A 21,190-nucleotide genomic window follows, 5' to 3' on the forward strand; every position below is an offset into this window, starting at 1 on the left:
CATGTTTTAAAACTTTTTGAAAGTGAAATAAAACAAATTTATTAAGTCTCTGACAAAGTTGAGTGACATGAGAAGAAAGTTTGATTATAAGACAGTTCATATATTATTGTATTGTTCTCTTTTACCAGTCTTTTGTCACATTATGTATATATCATGTATTGCCATAGAATGTTCTATATGCTTTTGCAAATAAAAATCATTCATTCATACTGTATAGCGGGTTATTTTCGTGGGTGTAAAATTTCGCGATTTTCATTGAATAAGGTATACGAAAAATTTTGGCGGTTATTATTTTGGCGGATTCAACATTTTTAACATTACCTTTGAATGTACACTTTTAAATTGGCGGATTTTATTTAAGCGATTTTGTTCTATTCGCGAAAATTTACACCCCGCGAAAATAACCCGCTATACGGTATCTTAGAATATTAATCCCTTTTTGTGTATTATAACAACCTTTAGTTGAAACATAATTGTGGACATTTCCCTTTTATTCTATAAAATAACAACTTTAACCCCTAACAATATACTTACTTGCAAGACACCAGCCAACTGTACCAAAGAACCAATGGATCCAGTTGACTACAGGTCTACACTTGTGATCTTCTGCTGGTCTTAGTAAGGCAATGATTGGCTGAAAGGGAAAAAATAGTCTAGATTTTAATTCTTCACTCAACAACTACATCTTAAAATAAATGGCGAAAGTGTCCATGGGACACACATAATACCCCCACTTGCATATAAGGGACATAACTGTAAAAGTGACCCTACCCAAATTGTGCATGATCTAAGTATTGTGTATAAGTTAAATAAAATTGGGTTTATGCAATTTTTTCGTTTGTGAAGGGGCATAACTCTAGAAGTGACACCACCAAAATTCAAACTTGATCCGTGTTTTGTGGTAATAAGCCTGGTGTATAATTTCATACAATTTTGTTGAGGCAAACTGAAGAAAGGGAATGGAATAACATAAGGTGGTGTCAACAAATTGCAAGTATTAACTTTATAACTTCTTGAATTCATTGAGCATAACATATGAACTTCAAACACCACTACAGATTCTGTAATTATCATACTTACATTTAGAAGTATACAACAGAAGATGATGATTCCTAGAATAGGATGTGCTTCATAGGGGAGATAATCTGCCTGTAATAGAAAGTGCATGTCAATTTAATATTTTAGTACATGAATTGTCAGTTAAGTAAGTTCATCTTTCCAAAAAATCATAGTTTTATTTGATAAATTTTGTATAGATAGCATGACTACAGTATTTTCTGTTAAATAAGAAAAAATAGTAATGTTTTAACTAATGTGACATTCATGGACACTTTGCTAAGACTGAAAAATAAAGGTCAACATCTAGAAGTCTTTTTGATTTTAATGTTGTTGGGTTGTTATCAAATTGTCATCAACTAAACCCTTTCCAAGAAGTAAATTTAAGTTTACAATCTACTGGTAACTAGTTTAAATAAATTTACTAGAAAACTCTTAAATGCTCTACTATACGACAAGAAAGAAATTACATAGAACTTTTCTCTTTGTACATGTTTCAAGTAAAATAATATTTTTTCAATACTTCAGATTATATCTTTAAACCCAGTTGTCATGCACCTCAATTTGAGCTATCAAATAAGTTCATCTTTCCAAAAAATCCTAGTTTTATTTGATAAATCTTATCTGGATAATCGTAATCTTCCATACCATCCAATACCGTTACCATAATACATTTTCCAGTTATTCATCTGTATTTATAATTACATAGTGACATTGTGAATGTTTTTTTGTTATGTTGTGTGAGTTAGTTAAGATATATCATATACATGCACATTGTGTAACCTTAACATAAAATTCCCTTTTGTACAAGAAGTTTTAATTTTATTATACTGATAACCTTAAAACATTTTGATTTCCAGTATTGAAAGAATTACACAATTACCTTTGGTAAACTCTGTTAACATGAAAAAAATCATCAATCAATGTTTTTTGGCAAATATTTGTCAGCAATTTTTCAATGGATAAGGAATGATGACAGAGCTATTTCAGCTTCCAAACTGAAAATTATCTGAATACCATTCACAGAAAATACCCCTAAACTACAGTGACTGAGTTTGACTCCTTTTACATATTTTATTTCAAATAAATGTTAATTGTCATTAGATTATAAATTTTGTCACCAAACATTATCTCTCCTAACCTTTTAACTTCTTTCTGAAATAAACATAATATTTCCTTTACCTAGTCAGTGAAAAGAAAAACTACTGCATCCTTCTTTTGTCCCCAACCGAAATCAGTGAAAAGAAAAACTACCACACCCTTCTTTCGTCCCCAACCAAAGTTAATGAATAGAAAAACTACAGTACCCTTTTTTGTTCCCAATCAAAGTTAATGAAAAGATAAAATAAGATAACCTTCTTCGGTCCCTAACCAAAGTTAATGAAAAGATCAAATAAGATAACCTTCTTCGGTCCCTAACCAAAGTTAATGAATAGAAAAAACTAAAGTAATGTATAATTGTTCCTAACCAAAGTCAATAAAGAGAACACATAAAGTAACATTCTTTTGTCCCTAATCATAGTAAATGAATAGAAAAACTACAATAACTGTCTTTTTCTGGATACTGACATACCTTCTATGATGCAAACCTGTTCTAGTTTACATTATTCTCTTAAAATAGTCACGGAAATATTAACTTTGATAGCAAACTTCAGCTGTATTTTAAAGCTTATATTAGAAGGTTAAATAATTTAACAATGGTTGAAATATGAATTCACAAAAACTATTCTTAGAACAGTTTAAATGAAATAATTGGGTTGTGAGAAATGAAAATGTTGGTAACTAAATTATAGACTGTTAGTAACAACAGCAAATGTAAAGTGACATTAGGACATGTTATTGAAAGAGTATAATTTATTCATGAGTATATTTTGCTTACCCTACTATATCCACCAACTTCTACAAATATGATTATGAATGCTATTACAACCAGTAGGACCAACATCACCATACAGTTAAAATGGGCCTGCAAATAAAAGTCATTAAAAGTTATCTGATTATATACACAAAATTGAACTGTTAATAAAACCTCACAATAGTATCCAAATATAATTCATAAGCAGCAATAATTTCCCATCAGGAAAAAAAAACATGTTGACACAGACATATGGTAAAAGTACATGTAATATCAACCATTTGAAAAATGTTTCATTTTAATGTATGCTTGTATGCACCTGTCTAAAGTCAGGATTTTGTCTTTCAGTGGTTGTCGTTTGTTGGTGTGGTTCATAGATGTTTCCTGTTTTTATTTTATAAAGATTAGACTTAGTTTTCCTATTTGAATAATTTTACACTAGTCATTTTGGTGCCCATTATAACTTGCTCTTTGAAATGAGCAAAGGTTTTGGGTTCAAGGCTGTACTATGACCTATTACTGTTATCTTTTTATACATTGAATTGTTTCATTGGCATGCACACTCATACCACATCTTCTTATTTATATTAATTGAATAAAGATTGATTTCTATTAAACTGCAAATATGTCTAAATGAATCAAAGTAAATAACTTACAACAAACCAGTATCTTTCTCCATAAAATCTCTTATTAGGCCACATTGTTTTGTAGTACTTGGTCCAAAGAAGTCCAGTTGTTCCAAAGAAGGCCCAGGCCAAAATCATCAAAATACCTGACAAAATATTTGAATATAACATAACAAAAAAAAATAGTTAGGGAGGAAATAATAATTCATGGCAATAAACAAAAGCCAATACAAAATTTATCCAAAGAAAAAATAAAAATAAATGGTAATGTAATAGTATGCCAGTAGTAAATATTGAGCCACATGACCCACGAGGGGCAAAAATAGGGGTGGTGTTAAGAAATATGATTATTTCCAGCCATTGAATTGTAGATCATTGATATGTTAATATCCAGCATTTTCTGTCACAAGTGATGTATGAGGAATTTATGGAAAGACAGTCATTGTTTTTTTTCCACATTTCTTAATGAGACTCTTTTTAAGTCTGACTCATATCAATAGAAATAGCAAGTTACCAAAAGAAGGGACACAGTTTTAGCTGTGTGCAATAAATAACAGACTAACCATGGGCTTTGACAAGTGAAAACCTGGCAAAGTCTCCAACATTATGTTTCTCTTGTAAACTGACTTGGTCTGGTGTTGCTACTGGAATCTCTCCAACCCCATGTCCATGCCTCTGTGAGACACCTACAATAATAATACAACATTTCATTCAAATTCTGTATAAAAGCTATGAAAATACTAGTATAGAAAGTAACCTACTTCAAAATAACATAACTTTGTACTGGAGGAGAGACATAAACATATTATTTTTTGTCTATCTGATGAGTTGAGCCTTTTTCAACTGCTTTTTATAGTTCGTTCTTATGTTGTACTGTGATACCACTGTCCCAGGTTAGGAGGAGGGTTGGGATCCCGCTAACATGTTTAACCCCACCACATGATTTATGTATGTGCCTGTCCCAAGTCAGGAGCCTGTAATTCAGTGGTTGTCGTTTGTTTATGTGTTACATATTTGTTTTTCGTTCATTTTTTTACATAAATAAAGCTGTTAGTTTTCTCGTTTGAATTGTTTTACATTGTCTTATTGGGGCCTTTTATAGCTGACTAGGCTTTGATCATTGTTGAAAGCAGTACGGTGACCTATATTTGTTAATGTTATTTTGGTCTTTTGTGGATAGTTGTCTCATTGGCAATCATACCACATCTTCTTTTTATATATGTAATATAAACATAAACATTTCTAAGGTATGGTGTTGCTGAGCTACATCAGTGCTACCTAATTATACATACCATTAGATGCTCCACCTCTGGACATTAGGATGTGTTTGTAACCCTCTGGGAAGCCAGGAATGGCTCCTGTAGACACAGTAAATCTACATCTTAACCTTTTACCCCATATCTGACCTAATGGACCTTCTGTAGGACCAACTATAGCATTATCTTGTACACGTTGCTGAAAAATAAGAGAAAACAAATAATCAGCAAGGAATATTTTAAGTTCTTTGACAAATCATTTACTATCAAATAGTTCATTGTGTAAACCTTTTAGCAAAGTATTTTATATTTATGAATCATGCTATAGCCTGTTTGCCAATCAAATCAATAATACCTTTAAAATCAATAATACCCAAATCAATTAATTGAATGTTGTTTGTTCAATGGTGTATAGTAAATATATCTTAAAGATGAGAACAAATAAAGCAATAATTTGAACAGCAAAGACAAAGGGGTTTGCAAGATTTGCCTTTCAACAGGTAGCCTGTTGATCCTCAAAGTGTTCTTTTAAAATTTTCTTCAAGCAGAGAGCACACTTCTCCATCTCCCTGTACTGGGTTCAACTGCATGTTCATACATCCTCGACATCTAGACATCACATGATATCTTATACTGTCAAATGGTTGATTTTTTAATTTTTAATTTCATCATTTATAGAGTCAAACCATAAGGTTTTATTTCCAAACTGTTTCTGTTATTGTTCTGTTTTTAACAGATTAAAATAAAGCAATGGGATATTTAAGAGACTTCATTTCAGTCCCCAAATTTTCTAGATTAAGAAAAGAGGGACGAAAGATACCAAAAGGACAGTCAAACTCGTAAATCTAAAACAAACTGACAACGCCATGGCTAAAAATGAAAAAGACAAACAGAAAAACAATAGTACACATGACACAACATATAAAACTAAAGAATAAACAACACGAACCCCACCAAAAACTAGGGGTGATCTCAGGTGCTTCGGAAGGGTAAGCAGATCCTGCTCCACACGCGGCACCCGTCGTGTTGCTTATGTGATTACAAATCCGGTAAAAAGTCTAATTCGGTAGGTCAAACCTCTCATGAAAATTACCCCACTTACGTATTAGAAAAAATGATCTTATATAATGTATCATTTCTGCTACTCAGCCAAAATAATAGTATCATTGTAAAGAAGACAATTCTAAAATCTGTGGCTCTGTATTGTCCTTAAATACTTACTTCTTCCAGCACTGTACTGTGATCGTCTACACTCCTCCCTACATTTACTTGTGTCTCTTTTGAAGTTCCATTGTGTACACATTGTAACACTACATCATCTCCCTGGAAATATATCGAAGCTTTAATTCTAAATCCAGAAAAAATATACAATATGTTAACCTCCATGTCAACCATGTCTAGAAATAGAATTGTCAGGGTGCACAAACAGGATTGTTTTGTAAATCTTAATAATATTTCGTTCATATTTTTGTTGTGTTTTCAAGACAGAATGGTTTTTATCAAGTCCACATTATTCATATGAAACAATTTAAACAAATGTTCTTTTTTATCTATAACTTCTGAAAGACATATATTTACTGAAAGTAAGTGTTCAAGAAAAACAAACCCATCTGATGTCATCAGATATTGCCATGGCAACATATCTATCAGTCACACCATCTGTCATTGCTCCAAGTTCTATTTCATAATTATTGCCAGCTGTTCTCCTCCAGGTGGCAATGTAATCACAGTATGGTTCCCAGCAGCCTTCTGGTACCCTGTAGCATCCCTTGGCTCTTCCACATTCCTCTGTGTTTATCACAGGTATCAGTGGGTGTTTCTAAAAAATATAAGAAACATAAATAAAACTGACAGATGGGTCTAAGTATCAACAAATAGACTTAGCTTAGAAATGACTGTAATATCTTTTCTGTCTATGAAAAAATAACATAAAAAATGTGGTGCACACTGAATAACTTGCATAGTGGGTTATTTAAAAGTGTGCACTACATTTTTTATGTTATTTCGAAAAGACATGTAAAATATTACAGTCATTTCTTATAATTTAATTCTAACTTCCATTTTAAACCATAGTAAACCATGAAAAAACGTTGATGATGTCATAGTCACATGACAAAATTATGTCTATGAGCTGATAAACAAAACAACTTCAGCCAATCAAAAGATGTGTCACATCCAAAAATAAATTATTAATAGACATTAACTTAGAAAACTCTTTGTTAATAGCATTTACAGAAAATATTATTTTTTGGGGGGTTATCTTATTTCACAAACTAATTTGAAAGTTCATATATCTGGTACACTTACATTTGGCCTCATATCAAGGGGAGGTAAGTTAACATCTTCTACTGGATGTGACAATTCTCTGACCCAGTAATTAGTTCCTCCATCTTCTACTATGGTTGCTCTGTAATAAAATCACACAATACTTCTTCAAATACATAACAAGAATTTGAATCAGCAACTAGAACACTAATAACAAACCAGATGCTCCGCAGGGCGTAGCTTTATACGACCGCAGAGGTTGAACCCTGAACGGTTGGGGCAAGTATGGACACAACATTCAAGCTGGATTCAGCTCTAAATTTGGATTGTGATTAAATAGTTGACACAGCATAGGTTTCTGACACAGAATGAATGTGTTCTAATGAACTTAAAATTTTTGTTTTCTCTTAGAGCAATTCACTATGCTGTTGAATATTAATCATCTCAAAAAAATGTTTGAAGAAATTTTCTTTTTATTTATGAAATTTCAAATGAGAAAAATTGAACCCAATTTTTTAATCACATCCCCCTTTCCCTTATTCCAAAACTAATCTCAATTAAAATATTCTAATGGAGTTTGCAACAATAACTACTCATTTAAATACATCATAAAATATTAAGATGTAAAAAAACTGCTTGTTATCACTGAATGGTAAAGATTATTTAAATTTATCAGTTGGTAGTAAAAAGTGAATATACATTGTATATTGTATATAACAAAGATTAAAGTTGATTCTGGACAAAGAAAGATAACTCCAATTAAAAATAATTCTTGCAATAAGATATTTCTTGCTTACTATTCTGGACAAAGAAAGATAACTCTAATTAAAAAAAAAATTGCTATTTCACAATATTGTGAAATTAGATATTTCTTGCCATTGCACAATACTGTGCAATTGAAAAGACTTGTTATTGCACAATACTTAATATAATAATTTTAGATCCTGATTTGGACCAACTTGAAAACTGGGCCCATAATCAAAAATCTAAATACATGTTTAGATTCAGCATATCAAAGAGGCCCAAGAATTTAATTTTTTGTTAAAATCAAACTTAGTTTCATTTTGGACCCTTTGGACCTTAATGTAGGCCAATTTGAAAATGGAACCAAAAATGAAGAATCTACATGCACAGTTAGATTTGGCATATCAAAGAACCCCATTTATTCAATTTTTGATGAAATCAAATAAAGTTTTAATTTTGGACCCAGATTTGGACCAACTTGAAAACTGGGCCAATAATCAAGAATCTAAGTACATTTTTAGATTCAACATATCAAAGAACCCAACAGATTAATTTTTTGTCAAAATCAAACTAAGTTTAATTTTGTACCCTTTGGACCTTAATGTAGACCAATTTGAAAACATGACCAAAAATTAAGAATCTACATACACAGTTAGATTCGGCATATCAAAGAACCCCAATTATTCAATTTTGATGAAATCAAACAAAGTTTAATTTTGGACCCTTTGGGCCCCTTTTTCCTAAACTGTTCGGACCAAAACTCCCAAAATCAATACCAACCTTCCTTTTATGGTCATAAACCTTGTGTTTTAATTTCATTGATTTCTATTTACTTAAACTAAAGTTATTGTGCGAAAACCAAGAATAATGCTTATTTGGGCCCTTTTTTGGCCCCTAATTCCTAATCTGTTGAAACCAAAACTCCCAAAATCAATCCCAACCTTTCTTTTGTTGTCATAAACCTTGTGTCAAAATTTCATAGATTTCTATTAACTTAAACTTAAGTTATAGTGCGAAAACCAAGAAAATGCTTATTTGGGCCCTTTTTGGCCCCTAATTCCTAAAATGTTGGGACCAAAACTCCCAAAATCAATACCAACCTTCCTTTTATGGTCATAAACCTTGTGTTAAAATTTCATAGATTTCTATTCACTTTTACTAAAGTTAGAGTGCGAAAACTAAAAGTATTCGGACGACAACAACGACGCCAACGTGATAGCAATATACGACGAAAATTTTTTCAAAATTTGCGGTCGTATAAAAAGTTACTCTTTATCAATACAATTGAAAAATAAAATTTGAAACATCCAACAAGGAAAAGTCCAAAAACCTTCACTGCTGTCAGTATAAAATAAACCCTTAAAGAAACTTGATAGTTTTCCGAATTAAGTCATGAAAAACGTATACAGGAAAGAGATCTGAATCGAAAACTTATCAAAATGTGTATTAAGTCATCAATCTTCGACCAATAAAAATTAAGGCACTTTGTAATGAGAATTGAGAAAAGTTATGCAAAATAAAAGTTAGCTGTTCAATTCATTTTTTCTATGTGTGATTTGGTTTTTTTCCCACTCAATTATTCTATAAAAACGGATTTTAGTCATACTCCAATTTACATATAAAAGCAGTATTCATTCAGTTTCAGAGAATTAAAAGTTTCAACAACAAGATAACATAATTTTCCCACATATGCATGAAATAGAATTTTTCATCTAATCCAAAAGTTATTGCTCAACAAAATCAAAACTGTAATAGTAGAAGAAACTGACTATACCTGTTGTTCAGTGGTTGTCATTTGTTGGTGTGGTTTGTAAGTGTTTCTTGTTTTTGTCTTATTAGACCTTTGGTTTTCCTGTTTGAATAGTTTTACACTAGTCATTTATAAGGCCCTTTATAGCTTGCTGTTCAGTGTGAGCCAAGGCTAGGTGTTGAAAGCCATACTTTGACAAATAATTGTTTACTTTTATGCATTATGTTGGAGGGGAAGTTGTCTCATTGGCACTTTACCACATTTTTATAAATACATTTCTTTTAAAAGATTACAAGTATGTAAAGAACCTTGCAGAGTCTTTGTTTACCTCTGAATCTATGCATAGTAATGTTTAATACCTGAATTTTATATGTCCTTTCTTATTAACTGTAGGGTTTTTCCATGAAAATCTTATTAAAGATTTCTTCAGTCTGTCAACACTCTTTATAGCTGACTAGAAAAGTAAGAAAATAATACTATATCAACTTTTACTTTTAAAAAATATCAATTATAAAAAAAGCATAAAGTAAATAAACAATTTTTCTTGAGCTTCAAATGACAATCATACCTGTTCCCTGATAAAAGTTTTGTCTGTCACACCAAGGAATCTATCTACTCACAAATGATCTTTGTATTGTTCATCTATTATCTAGGGGTTATTATTCCACAGGTATGGAACTATAAAATGAGTATGGTTTCAGCAAGAAAGGATAATGCTCTGCTCAGAAACTTAAAATGCAATTTATAAGAAAACAAACAAAGGGAGATAAGTTTCATGCAAATTGGTTCAAGCATTTTTTAGTAATGGTCCAATATGTTCATGACAGATTGACGGATGGAAAAAACTATACAATAATACAGAAAACAGGCAAATAAACATCTCTATGTTCAAATATTTTTTTTTTTTTAAATTGGTACAAGTGATAATATGTATAAATAGGAAGCCTTACCGTTCCACAATCTTTAACGGTAGTGTATTTATCTTCATCTAAATTAATAAACTCTCCAACTGAATCATCACTGCTGATAGAGCCATCTTGTTTTATAAATACAGCTTGTAGCATAAAGTGGACAAAAGTTCTAGTGTTATCTAAAGATGTGATGTTTACTGTAAACATAAAATAACATTACATTAAACAGAAAGTACAACCATATTGGTTGTAATACAAAGTCTGTGTATTCATTCAAGAGTTCTGTATTGTTAATAAAACAAACAAAGAATGTGTCAATGGGACACAGATTCCAACTAAGTTCATGAATATACAACAAACTCGATATAATTTGCAAAGGGATATATCTCAAAAACGGCAAAAGTGACACCACCCTAATTCGTACATGATTTTGTTTGATGGTAATAAGCTTGTGTAAAAGTTTCACTACATTTGCTTGAGGTAAATAAAATCAGAGTGCATAATCTGCAAATTTACCAACATGGTGAAAGTGAGCCCACTCATATTCAAACAAAGGATCTTTTTTCCAGTGTTTTAATAAGCATTGTGATTAGTCGGACATGGGTAAAAACTTTATGCCCTATCTGCTACAGCATAAAAACAGTTGAGATTCAAAAGCAATAAGGATTATTTGGGTAATACGATCACATATTATTTGTTTTGGCCTCATACAGAACTATCCATATGTTTTATTTATTTCTTTGACAACATAACCAAGAAATACTTTACTACTGAAATTGAAGTATGATATTACTTCAATCAATCGGTAAAAAATGTAAGATAATACCAAAGGGGCAAAGGTTGATGAAAATATCATCTTAATAATTACCTAGGAGCAAGGGAGATAATATCAACAACAGCATATTTATAAATATGACTACACTGACCAACTTATCATTTTTCATAAGCCATTTACCATTAGTGTATGGCAAGCTGAGTCCCTGTTTAAAGAGAGCATGTGGAAAAGTATGTGGAAAAGCAAAGCCCTTTCTTAGTAAATATGGCTGTTATCATGGTTATGCATGAGGAAATTGATTTCTTATCTTGGTTAATTCTGCATTTAAAATAAAGATTTTCTAAAGATTTACACAATTAAAGCAGTTCTAGTTTACAAGAAATTGGTATGTAAAAGATAAAATAGTATTTATAAATATTTTTGTGAACACAAACTGCATGATATTGAAGTAGTGTTATTTGTTAAACAGGTGTATAAATGATTTATCACTACACACACCCAGACAACATGGATTATCATTTGAACAGATCTTTATTCTGAAATTTATTTTTCTAAAATTTGACACCCAGCATCCAATTTACAAAACATATGTAGAGATTTACCGCTGATACATTTTTTTATAATCCTTAAAATACCAGAATGTCACTGGAAAAGACCAACATAATATTCTGAACAATTATCCTTTTCTGAAGGGATATCCTTAAAAACCTGAAGTAACCATTCAATCCATACCAAATCTTCCTATATCTATTCAAGGCATCTGTATCAGTCATAGCTGAAGAAATTGTCAGCCATGTCATACAGTTATTGATATCCAGCATTCTAGATAGTAAGTTTATAACTCTTACTTTTATAAATGGAATAAAACATGGAAATATATCCCAGAATTCTTTATATTCTTCTTACCATTTATAGAAAGTCCTCCTGGTGCATATTGTTTTTCTTTGACTAAAACTTGGAATGGTGAAGGGTAAATATTGGGTTGTAAGTCTTTGGGACTTCTAAGTTCTAGTGATCCACATTCACAGCAATCTATTTGCGGTGGAGCACTGTATACTGGGTTCCATAGTAAAAGAAATACCAGAGGAAATAAGTGATGGTGTACCATCTTAACAGTCCTACAAAATAGAAAAGTAAACATTGAAACAATGTCTAATTGTGTAGAAATGCAACAGTCCTACAAAATACAAAAGTAAGCACTGACTCATGGTACAATATTGGGAAGCAGCTTCTTCCTAAAATAATCAAATCATTTATACAACAGAAACAACTAACAGAGAAATGAAGCACAATACATGTATGTAATTGTGTATACATAATAAATATAATAAGAAATTTGATGGTATAACTGTCACTAGAATATATTTATACATACATCTTTAGGATAAAGCAGTAAAAAAAGTCCAAATATTAAGGCCAAACATAAAGTTCAGATTGCTTGATATATCCTACCCGAGAAAACAAGACAGGACACAAAAACCAATGGGTCTTCAATGTAGCGAGAATTCTGCACCGGTAGGTGTCCATCAGCTGGCCACATAAAAATATGTATACTAGTACAGTGATAATGGACGTCATACTAAACTCTGAATTATACACAAGAATCAAAAATAATTTTTTTTTAAAAGATTTTGTCTTGCTCTAACAACACTTTTTTGTTTAAAAAATGTTACTTATGTTGTTGGTCCAAAAAAAATCCCTTCCAACCCTACAAGGCATGGGTGGGCAACATCTTACACAGAATTTATCAAAGGTGGCAACAGTTAGAGAATTTTATTGTACAGTTTAGTCTCATTGATCTCTGTTTTTCTGACACTTTTTCTTCTATAAAGTGCTGTGCAGATGAGAAGAAATAAAACTAAATGCTTTAAAAAGAAAACATTATTTAGAATCTAATACTTTCAGTTGCCATTGAGTTCTCTTCCTTGGTAATTGATGATCATATGCTTGCTTCTAAGTCTTTTGGTGTTTTATTATGTTATTGTCTATCAATTAAAACCTTAAAGTAAACTAATTGGTTTGTTCATCATTCTTTGAATTGAATGTAATCTGGCAATGGAAAAGATGAAAATCATAATTTACTGTCTTAATTCATATTAATGAAGAGAACAATAATAAAGAATTATAGTGTAATACAATTAGTAAACCATGTATCTTGTGTTTGTCTGAGAAATTTCCTGTAGAAGGGAAGTTATAAATAGCTGATAATGAATACTCATTAAATAGTTATGTAGCAGCAGGATGCATGAACACTTTACTGTACAAAGTGGCCTTAAGTACTCACTTAAACATCATCAAATACTTCATTCATTATGTAATGATGTTTTCATTAGGCAGAAAGTACAAGAAATAAATAAACTAATTATACTAAAACTTTAATTTGAAGCAATTTATCTTCCAACCTGGGTTTTGCTATGTAATAAAACAATAAACTTTCATGGATTAGTAGATTTAATTCTTGTCTACCAGTTGAAAAGTCCCTACATTATTTTTTCCGCAAGTTAGAGGAAACCGGTATTATTTGTTTTTTGTCTACTTGAGAAGATGTGGTATGATTCGTGATGAAACAAAAATCTACCAAAGTCTCCAAATCAAATATGGCAGATACCAACCAACAATTACCACTGAATTACAGGCTCCTGACCAGGGAAAGGCACATATAGAATGTGGCATGGTAAATCATGTTTTTGATTGCTCAACACCAACATCCCCATATTTTAGTATGTCTTGTCTAAATTGTAATAATATAAGCAAGAAGATAATTTCTGAACTTACAGTATGTTACTTACAATATAAACATACTGTAATAATCAGTCAGAAAAGGTTGACTCATCAGATTGGGAAGCGCATTTAATACTAACAAAAAGAAAAAAGACACAAAGAACTGATGAAAGAGTTCTCAGAAACTAAAAGCTTGTTCATAGCTTTGTAGTTTTTTTTTTACTTCAATACTTCAACATACTTATTATAAAATATAATTATAAAGTGAAAGCTAATTGTTACTGTTGTACATTAATTAGGAGTAAGATACAGATTATGATTACAATCTAAGTAGTATATTGTCGTTTCTTTCTCCGATATATCAGATTCCCATGAACGAAGCACGATGCTATGAACACAAATTTTGACATGTTAATGGCCCAAAGAGGTAATTTGAACGTTATTAATGTAATAAATGTCCTTTAATATGAATAATTGATATATTCGCATAGTCATTTTGATATTGTGTAAGGTTTATATACTGCGATTTGTTTATATTTGGTATGCAACAGGGGTTTTGCATTGAAACTTATTTACGGTTCTTTTTTGTCTACTTTCAGTTCTTACGTAAACCTCACGTAAACCTGCGTAAACCTGCGTAAACCTGCATAACAACGTATACCATGAACTTTGTATAATGTTAGACAACTGGGTGAAATATGCGATGCACTGTATGTTTATTTGACAATTGCGACATGAATAAAGTCATGAATAAAGTATCAGAACTTTCAGTGTATTTTTCTTTGCGACGCCCACAGCTACAGTAAGAACTCTACATCATTGACCTGTCTGATGTGTGAAGATTGCGACACAGATTTGAAGAATCCATGTGATGAACAATTACAGATTGAAACTACATGTTGACAATTTTATGGCAATAATAATAATGTTACTTAAATGACTTTATTGATAACTTGATATTTTGTGATATACATTGTATTTTGTGATATATATATATTTTGAAATAATTGAACATGATGTCCCGAGGCGATGTTGAGGGCGATATGATTGAGGCTAGCGGTGTAACTCGTACTAGCACGCGACAGCGAGGTTTAACCGATAAGGGATTTTTGTGGCAAGTTGATACTTTAGAGAAAAACTTTCGAAAGGCAGTTTCTTCATGGAAGTCATGGTCAAACAAAATAGAAGTTCAATTAAGTGACACTAAAGACACAAATATCATTCGTGAACATCGAAATATATTAGTTGAAAACATGAATCATTTAACTAGTGTTTATAAACAATTATCAAATCTTATTGAAAATGAAAGTGAGTCACATGGTCATCCGGAATTAATTAGTGACACTGATATATTTAAGCGATACGAAACTTGTGAAAACTATCACGCAGATCTCATGAAAAGAATAACGACTCGTGTTCAGGAAATTGATAGAGACAATGTAGAAACTAGAGGTTCATATACATGCAAGTCGAAATCTAGTCATTCATCTCGTTCACATAGATCAAGTGCATCACAACGGCCACAAACTGCTTCGCGAGCCGCAGACTTGAAAGCAAAATTAAAGTACATTGAAATCGAGGCGAAGGCGAAATTAGATTTGGAAAGAATACAAACAATACGTGAACTAGAGGCTACCGAAGCCAAGCTAGATGTTATCGATAAAGCTAGTCAAGGTTCAGATTTAGATGAATTAAAGAAATCACTTCCGCAAGATAATACTCTTGATAAATTTCTTCAACACGTTGATCCGTATGCTAAAGTAGATACTGACATTGAAAATATTGAGCATGATGATTTTGTAAGTACTCTGCCAAGGTCAACAGTATCAAAGAAGTTGAATATTGACCATGATCAAGTTCAGTCAATACACAACACAAGTTATAAGTATCCAGTTCAAGGTTATTCCGTCCCAACTGCAAGTCTACAAGGTCAAGGTCGATTTGTCTCAAATGTCGATCAATTTAGGCAAGCTAAGTCTACATCCAACGTCCGTCCATCAATATTAGATCAGTCTGCATTAAATGTAAGTCAGTCATTTGTACAAAGTGAAAGTTATGTGCCAGTAATGACACACATGCGTTCTGAACCAGTAGTAACAAACGTAAATTCTATGCCAGTTGTGACAAGCGTAAGTTCCGCAACTCTTAATCCATCAGCTATAACATTTGTACCTCAGAATGAAAACACTGCTAATGTTACAGGACAATACGTTCAAATTGAAGACCTTACGAAATCACTCGCCGAACAAGTGAGTCTTAGTCGGCTGCCGCCACCCGAACCGTCAGTCTTTTTTGGTGATCCTTTAAAATATCCTGCGTGGAAATCATCATTTCAAACTCTTATTGAACAACGAAAAATTCCAACGTTTGAGCGTATACATTACTTGCGAAAGTATGTCGGAGATTCAGTGCGAGAGGTAATTGAAAACTTTCTAATATTGTCTACCGAAGACGCTTACGATGATGCAAAGGAACTCCTTGAGAAAAGATTCGGTGATCCGTTTATTATCAGCAATGCATTCCGTGATAGGCTCGATAATTGGCCGAAAGTACCGTCTAGAGACAATATTGCTCTAAGAAAATTTTCCGACTTTCTAAAACAGTGCTTGTCTGCGATGAAAACTATGGGAACATTGAACGCGTTAAACGACAATAGAGAAAATCGTAAACTTTTGTCAAAACTACCGGATTGGGTTGTAACACGGTGGTCCAGAATCGTTGCGAAACACAAAGACGATAAGCGTGAATTTCCTTCATTTCAAATGTTTGTAAATTTTATAGAAAAAGAAGCAATCATAGCAAATGACCCGGTAACGTCAATACAGTCCGTCAGATCAGAAACTACAAATAGCACTAGTGACAAGTTTAAGACAAATCGATTTCAGCATGGTAAATATGATAATCAGCGTAGAAATGTTCTTGCGACAGAAACTTCGCGAGTGCCTGATAAAAACAATAACAGTTACAACAAGGATCTAACATGTACATTTTGTAAGAAAACTGGTCATTTCATCGATTCATGTTATCAGTTTCTTAAGAAGTCAGTGAATGAGCGAAAGAACTTTGCGAAAGAAAACGGACTTTGTTTTGGTTGTCTTGGATACGGACATACATCGAAGAAATGTCAAAAACGTAAAAAGTGTGAAGTATGTTCAAGGTTTCATCCAACGTCTTTACATGGTGACTTTCACAAACCGATCATTTCCGTCAACAAGGATAAACCGTTAGAAACTAGCACCGTGGAAAATTATAAGTCACAGACCGGAGCCGTATTCATGAACAATACAAAAGCAAGTTGCAAAAGTTCTATGATTGTGCCTGTTTATGTGTCGCATTCAGACGATCCAGATAACGAAAGACTTGTTTATGCTTTACTAGACACACAGTCCGACACTACTTTTGTTTTAGATGAAACACGCCGTGCTTTAGGACTCCGTGGAACAGATGTTAAACTCTCACTATCTACAATGCATGCAGAAAATCATATAGTTGACAGTCGTAAAATAAAGGGTCTAGTGGTAAGGGGATTTGACAGTGAAGTTAAAATACCGCTTCCGAACGTATTTACACGTGACATCATGCCAGCAAACCGATCTCATATTCCAACAGCTGAAATGGCACTTCGATGGTCATATTTAGAACACATTGCAGAAAAGTTGATGCCCGTCCAAGATTGTGAGTTTGGGCTTTTGATCGGTTACAATTGTCCTCGTGCACTTATTCCACGTGAGGTAATACCTTCAATTGATAATGGACCGTATGGACAGAATACTGATTTAGGATGGGGAATCGTTGGTATAGTTGATCCCTTGCAAATAGACAACTGCGACTCGATAGGATTCAGTCACCGTACTCTTGCTCTTGAGGTTCCGAATGAGTTATCAATTAAAGGAAATAAAAGTGGAGATTCAGAACATGTTTACTTTTCGTTTGGTTCGAGCGTTAAGGAAATAATTCCAAGTGAAGTTGCCCGCATGATGGAACTTGACTTTTCGGACAGAAATGTTAACAAGATTTCATATTCTTACGATGATAAAAGATTTATTTCTATTCTTGATGAAGGAATAAGTGTGGAAAATGGACATTATGTTATGCCATTGCCGTTCAAAGATAACACCCCGCCTATTCTACCGAACAACAAGAACATTGCAGTAACACGTTTAAATCAATTAAAAGGTCGTCTTCAGAGGGATAAAACCTATCGTTCACATTACTTCACAAGCATGAATGACTTTATCGAAAAGGGTTATGTAGAAAAGGTTGAATCGTCTAAACAGGATAGCGATGGTCATGTATGGTATATACCTCATCATGGGGTATACCATAACCAAAAACCCGACAAGGTGCGTGTTGTATTTGACTGTAGTGCTAGATATCAAGGTCATTCTTTGAACGATCATTTGTTACAAGGACCTGATCTTACCAACAAGCTTATTGGAGTACTGTGTAGATTTCGAAAAGAAAACATAGCTGTGATTTGTGATATAGAACAAATGTTTCTTCAGTTTAACGTAAATAAAGATCATAGAGACTATTTAAGATTTTTGTGGTGGAAAGACGGCAATCTTCATGAAGATCCTATAGAATATCGTATGAATGTTCACTTATTTGGAGCCGCTTCTTCTCCTGGTTGTGCCAACTTTGGTCTGAAAAGAGTTGCTGACGATTACGAAGATGAGTTTGGATCAGATATTTCAGACTTTTTGAGATATGATTTCTATGTTGATGACGGTCTGAAGTCCGTTGCGTCCATCGATGATGCAGTAAACTTAGTAAAACGAAGTCGAGAGATGTGTAATAAAGTAGGTTTAAAACTACATAAATTCCAGTCTAACTCTAAAGAACTTTTAAATCTAATACCAATTGAAGATAGAGCAAAAGATCTAAAGAACTTAGATTTATTAAATGACAAACTGCCGATTACGAAGACTCTAGGCATACAATGGTGTATCGAATCCGATTCTTTTCAATTTCGCATTGAACTTACGAACAAACCACTTACGAGACGAGGAATACTTTCAACGTTAAGTTCCGTGTATGATCCCTTGGGATTTCTTTCTCCTTTCGTACTTCTGGGTAAACAGATTCTACAAGAATGTTGTAGCGATCAAATTGATTGGGACGAACCACCTTCTGAAATTTTGATACAAAGATGGCAACATTGGCGAAATGACATTCAAAATCTAGCGCAACTAGGAATTCAGCGATGTGTAAAACCGAAAAACTTTGGAAATATAACAGTATGCGAGCTTCATCATTTTTCTGATGCTAGCACTTTAGGTTATGGACAATGCTCGTATCTCCGATTAATCGATGAAAATGGACTTATTCATTGTACACTTCTAATGGGAAAAGCCAGTAGGGGAAACCGAGGAAGTCCCCACCGAGGAGCCTAATGACATTTAGTATGCGATGTTCAGTAATGGTAGTATAGTGGTTATAAGACTATGATATTTTGGAAAAATTAAACATTAATTTTGGGGAGCCATGTTACTGTTGTACATTAATTAGGAGTAAGATACAGATTATGATTACAATCTAAGTAGTATATTGTCGTTTCTTTCTCCGATATATCAGATTCCCATGAACGAAGCACGATGCTATGAACACAAATTTTGACATGTTAATGGCCCAAAGAGGTAATTTGAACGTTATTAATGTAATAAATGTCCTTTAATATGAATAATTGATATATTCGCATAGTCATTTTGATATTGTGTAAGGTTTATATACTGCGATTTGTTTATATTTGGTATGCAACAGGGGTTTTGCATTGAAACTTATTTACGGTTCTTTTTTGTCTACTTTCAGTTCTTACGTAAACCTCACGTAAACCTGCGTAAACCTGCGTAAACCTGCATAACAACGTATACCATGAACTTTGTATAATGTTAGACAACTGGGTGAAATATGCGATGCACTGTATGTTTATTTGACAATTGCGACATGAATAAAGTCATGAATAAAGTATCAGAACTTTCAGTGTATTTTTCTTTGCGACGCCCACAGCTACACTAATGTATAAATCACTAATGTATTATGTAAAATAAAAATTATCTATCCATATTTATTATTCATTTTTTGTGTTTTAACACTACTTTTTAGCACTGCTTTTGGGCTATTTCGTGGCGGCTAGTTTTTATTGGTAGAGGAAGCTGGATTGCCAAGAGTAAACCACTGACCTAGAATAGGAAAACCCCGGCTGAGTGAGTCAATTAAGATAGGAGTTGAGTGAACCCTCACAGGCAGCGTACGAACGCACAACCTCAGTGTTGACTGGCTAGTGATTACAGTAGTAACAATTTAGACCACTCGGCCACCGAGGCCCCTTATCTATATATATAAATAGATACATTTCACAGTAAATTACTGACTTCAAATAATAACTCCAGGGTTAATAATTTTGGCAGGTTTATGATTGAATCAAGAAATTAGTTTTGGAAAGGGCTTTCCCATGCAATGGTTAGCTGCAAGCATACATGACAACAGTTCTTGACTAACTAGTGGTGTTTAACATCTGTTCTTGAGATATGATACATCCAAATCATATATTTGCTTCAGACTAATATTAAACTGTATGATACATGTACTGTTGGTGAATTCAAAGGGAAAAGTCATCATGTAAATAATAAATCAACTCTCATAAAACATCTTCTCAGGTACACACTAACTGAATCTATAGATAAATAACTACAGGAGGAATGTAGCTTGTGTACAATATACAGAAATAAATATATATATACCTATCTTTAATGTATATCTTAATTATGTAACTTACATATAACAGATATGATAGTAGTTTATACACACTATTACACACATTGTTATAAGTAACTCTCAAGGAAAAATCAAAATACATAGGTGACTGAAAGTGTATTACTAAGTAAAAGACAATAGATTTAGTCAGTATACTTTGTAAGAATGCCAGACTTTTAACTATTGTCTATCACCAACAAATCTCTTCTAACGATTGATTTTGTATGATTGCTTAACTATCAAAACAAATATATGTCTGTCTTTACCGGTTCTTTAAGAACTGGTATTCTGCCAAAGGTGCATAATGCATTGTGCTTTCGAACACCATCCTTTGGGTAGTAATCTACCATAACATTTATAATTTACAGTATAATTATGAATGAATATTGAGTTTAAAAAGCAGAAAATACATGTAGCTGTATTTATAAAATGTATAACATTCTTAAACCAAATCATGCAAATTTACTTAAAATTT

General features: G+C 32.6%; 2 protein-coding genes across 2 annotated transcripts in view; one reads left to right on the forward strand and one right to left on the reverse strand.

Annotated features, from left to right (window-relative positions):
• Positions 1 to 21,190, reverse strand: part of LOC134705579 (uncharacterized) — a 96,192-nt gene that overhangs the window by 68,142 nt on the left and 6,860 nt on the right. Inside the window, exons 2-13 of the mRNA XM_063564305.1 lie at positions 12,145 to 12,356; positions 10,503 to 10,660; positions 9,912 to 10,006; positions 7,101 to 7,200; positions 6,400 to 6,612; positions 6,015 to 6,116; positions 4,830 to 4,992; positions 4,101 to 4,223; positions 3,568 to 3,683; positions 2,936 to 3,022; positions 1,081 to 1,149; positions 535 to 634 (exon numbers count right to left, since the gene is read on the reverse strand). Of these exons, the coding sequence (XP_063420375.1) occupies positions 535 to 634; positions 1,081 to 1,149; positions 2,936 to 3,022; positions 3,568 to 3,683; positions 4,101 to 4,223; positions 4,830 to 4,992; positions 6,015 to 6,116; positions 6,400 to 6,612; positions 7,101 to 7,200; positions 9,912 to 10,006; positions 10,503 to 10,660; positions 12,145 to 12,346 (1,528 nt within the window). The 5' untranslated portion in view covers positions 12,347 to 12,356. The remainder of the gene's footprint in view (positions 1 to 534; positions 635 to 1,080; positions 1,150 to 2,935; positions 3,023 to 3,567; positions 3,684 to 4,100; positions 4,224 to 4,829; positions 4,993 to 6,014; positions 6,117 to 6,399; positions 6,613 to 7,100; positions 7,201 to 9,911; positions 10,007 to 10,502; positions 10,661 to 12,144; positions 12,357 to 21,190) is intronic.
• LOC134705590 (uncharacterized) lies at positions 15,213 to 19,967 on the forward strand. Its single transcript, XM_063564315.1, has 2 exons — positions 15,213 to 19,598; positions 19,771 to 19,967. Exon 1 carries the CDS (start codon positions 15,213 to 15,215, stop codon positions 19,353 to 19,355), a length of 4,143 nt encoding a protein of 1,380 aa, XP_063420385.1. The 3' UTR covers positions 19,356 to 19,598; positions 19,771 to 19,967.

The sequence above is a fragment of the Mytilus trossulus genome, chromosome 1 (assembly GCF_036588685.1).
Source record: "Mytilus trossulus isolate FHL-02 chromosome 1, PNRI_Mtr1.1.1.hap1, whole genome shotgun sequence".
Classification (NCBI taxonomy): Eukaryota; Metazoa; Mollusca; class Bivalvia; order Mytilida; family Mytilidae; genus Mytilus; species Mytilus trossulus.

What these genes read in the sequence shown, in the direction of transcription:
- LOC134705590 (XM_063564315.1), top strand. Translation starts at nt 15,213, where the DNA reads ATGAATCATTTAACTAGTGTTTATAAACAATTATCAAATCTTATTGAA.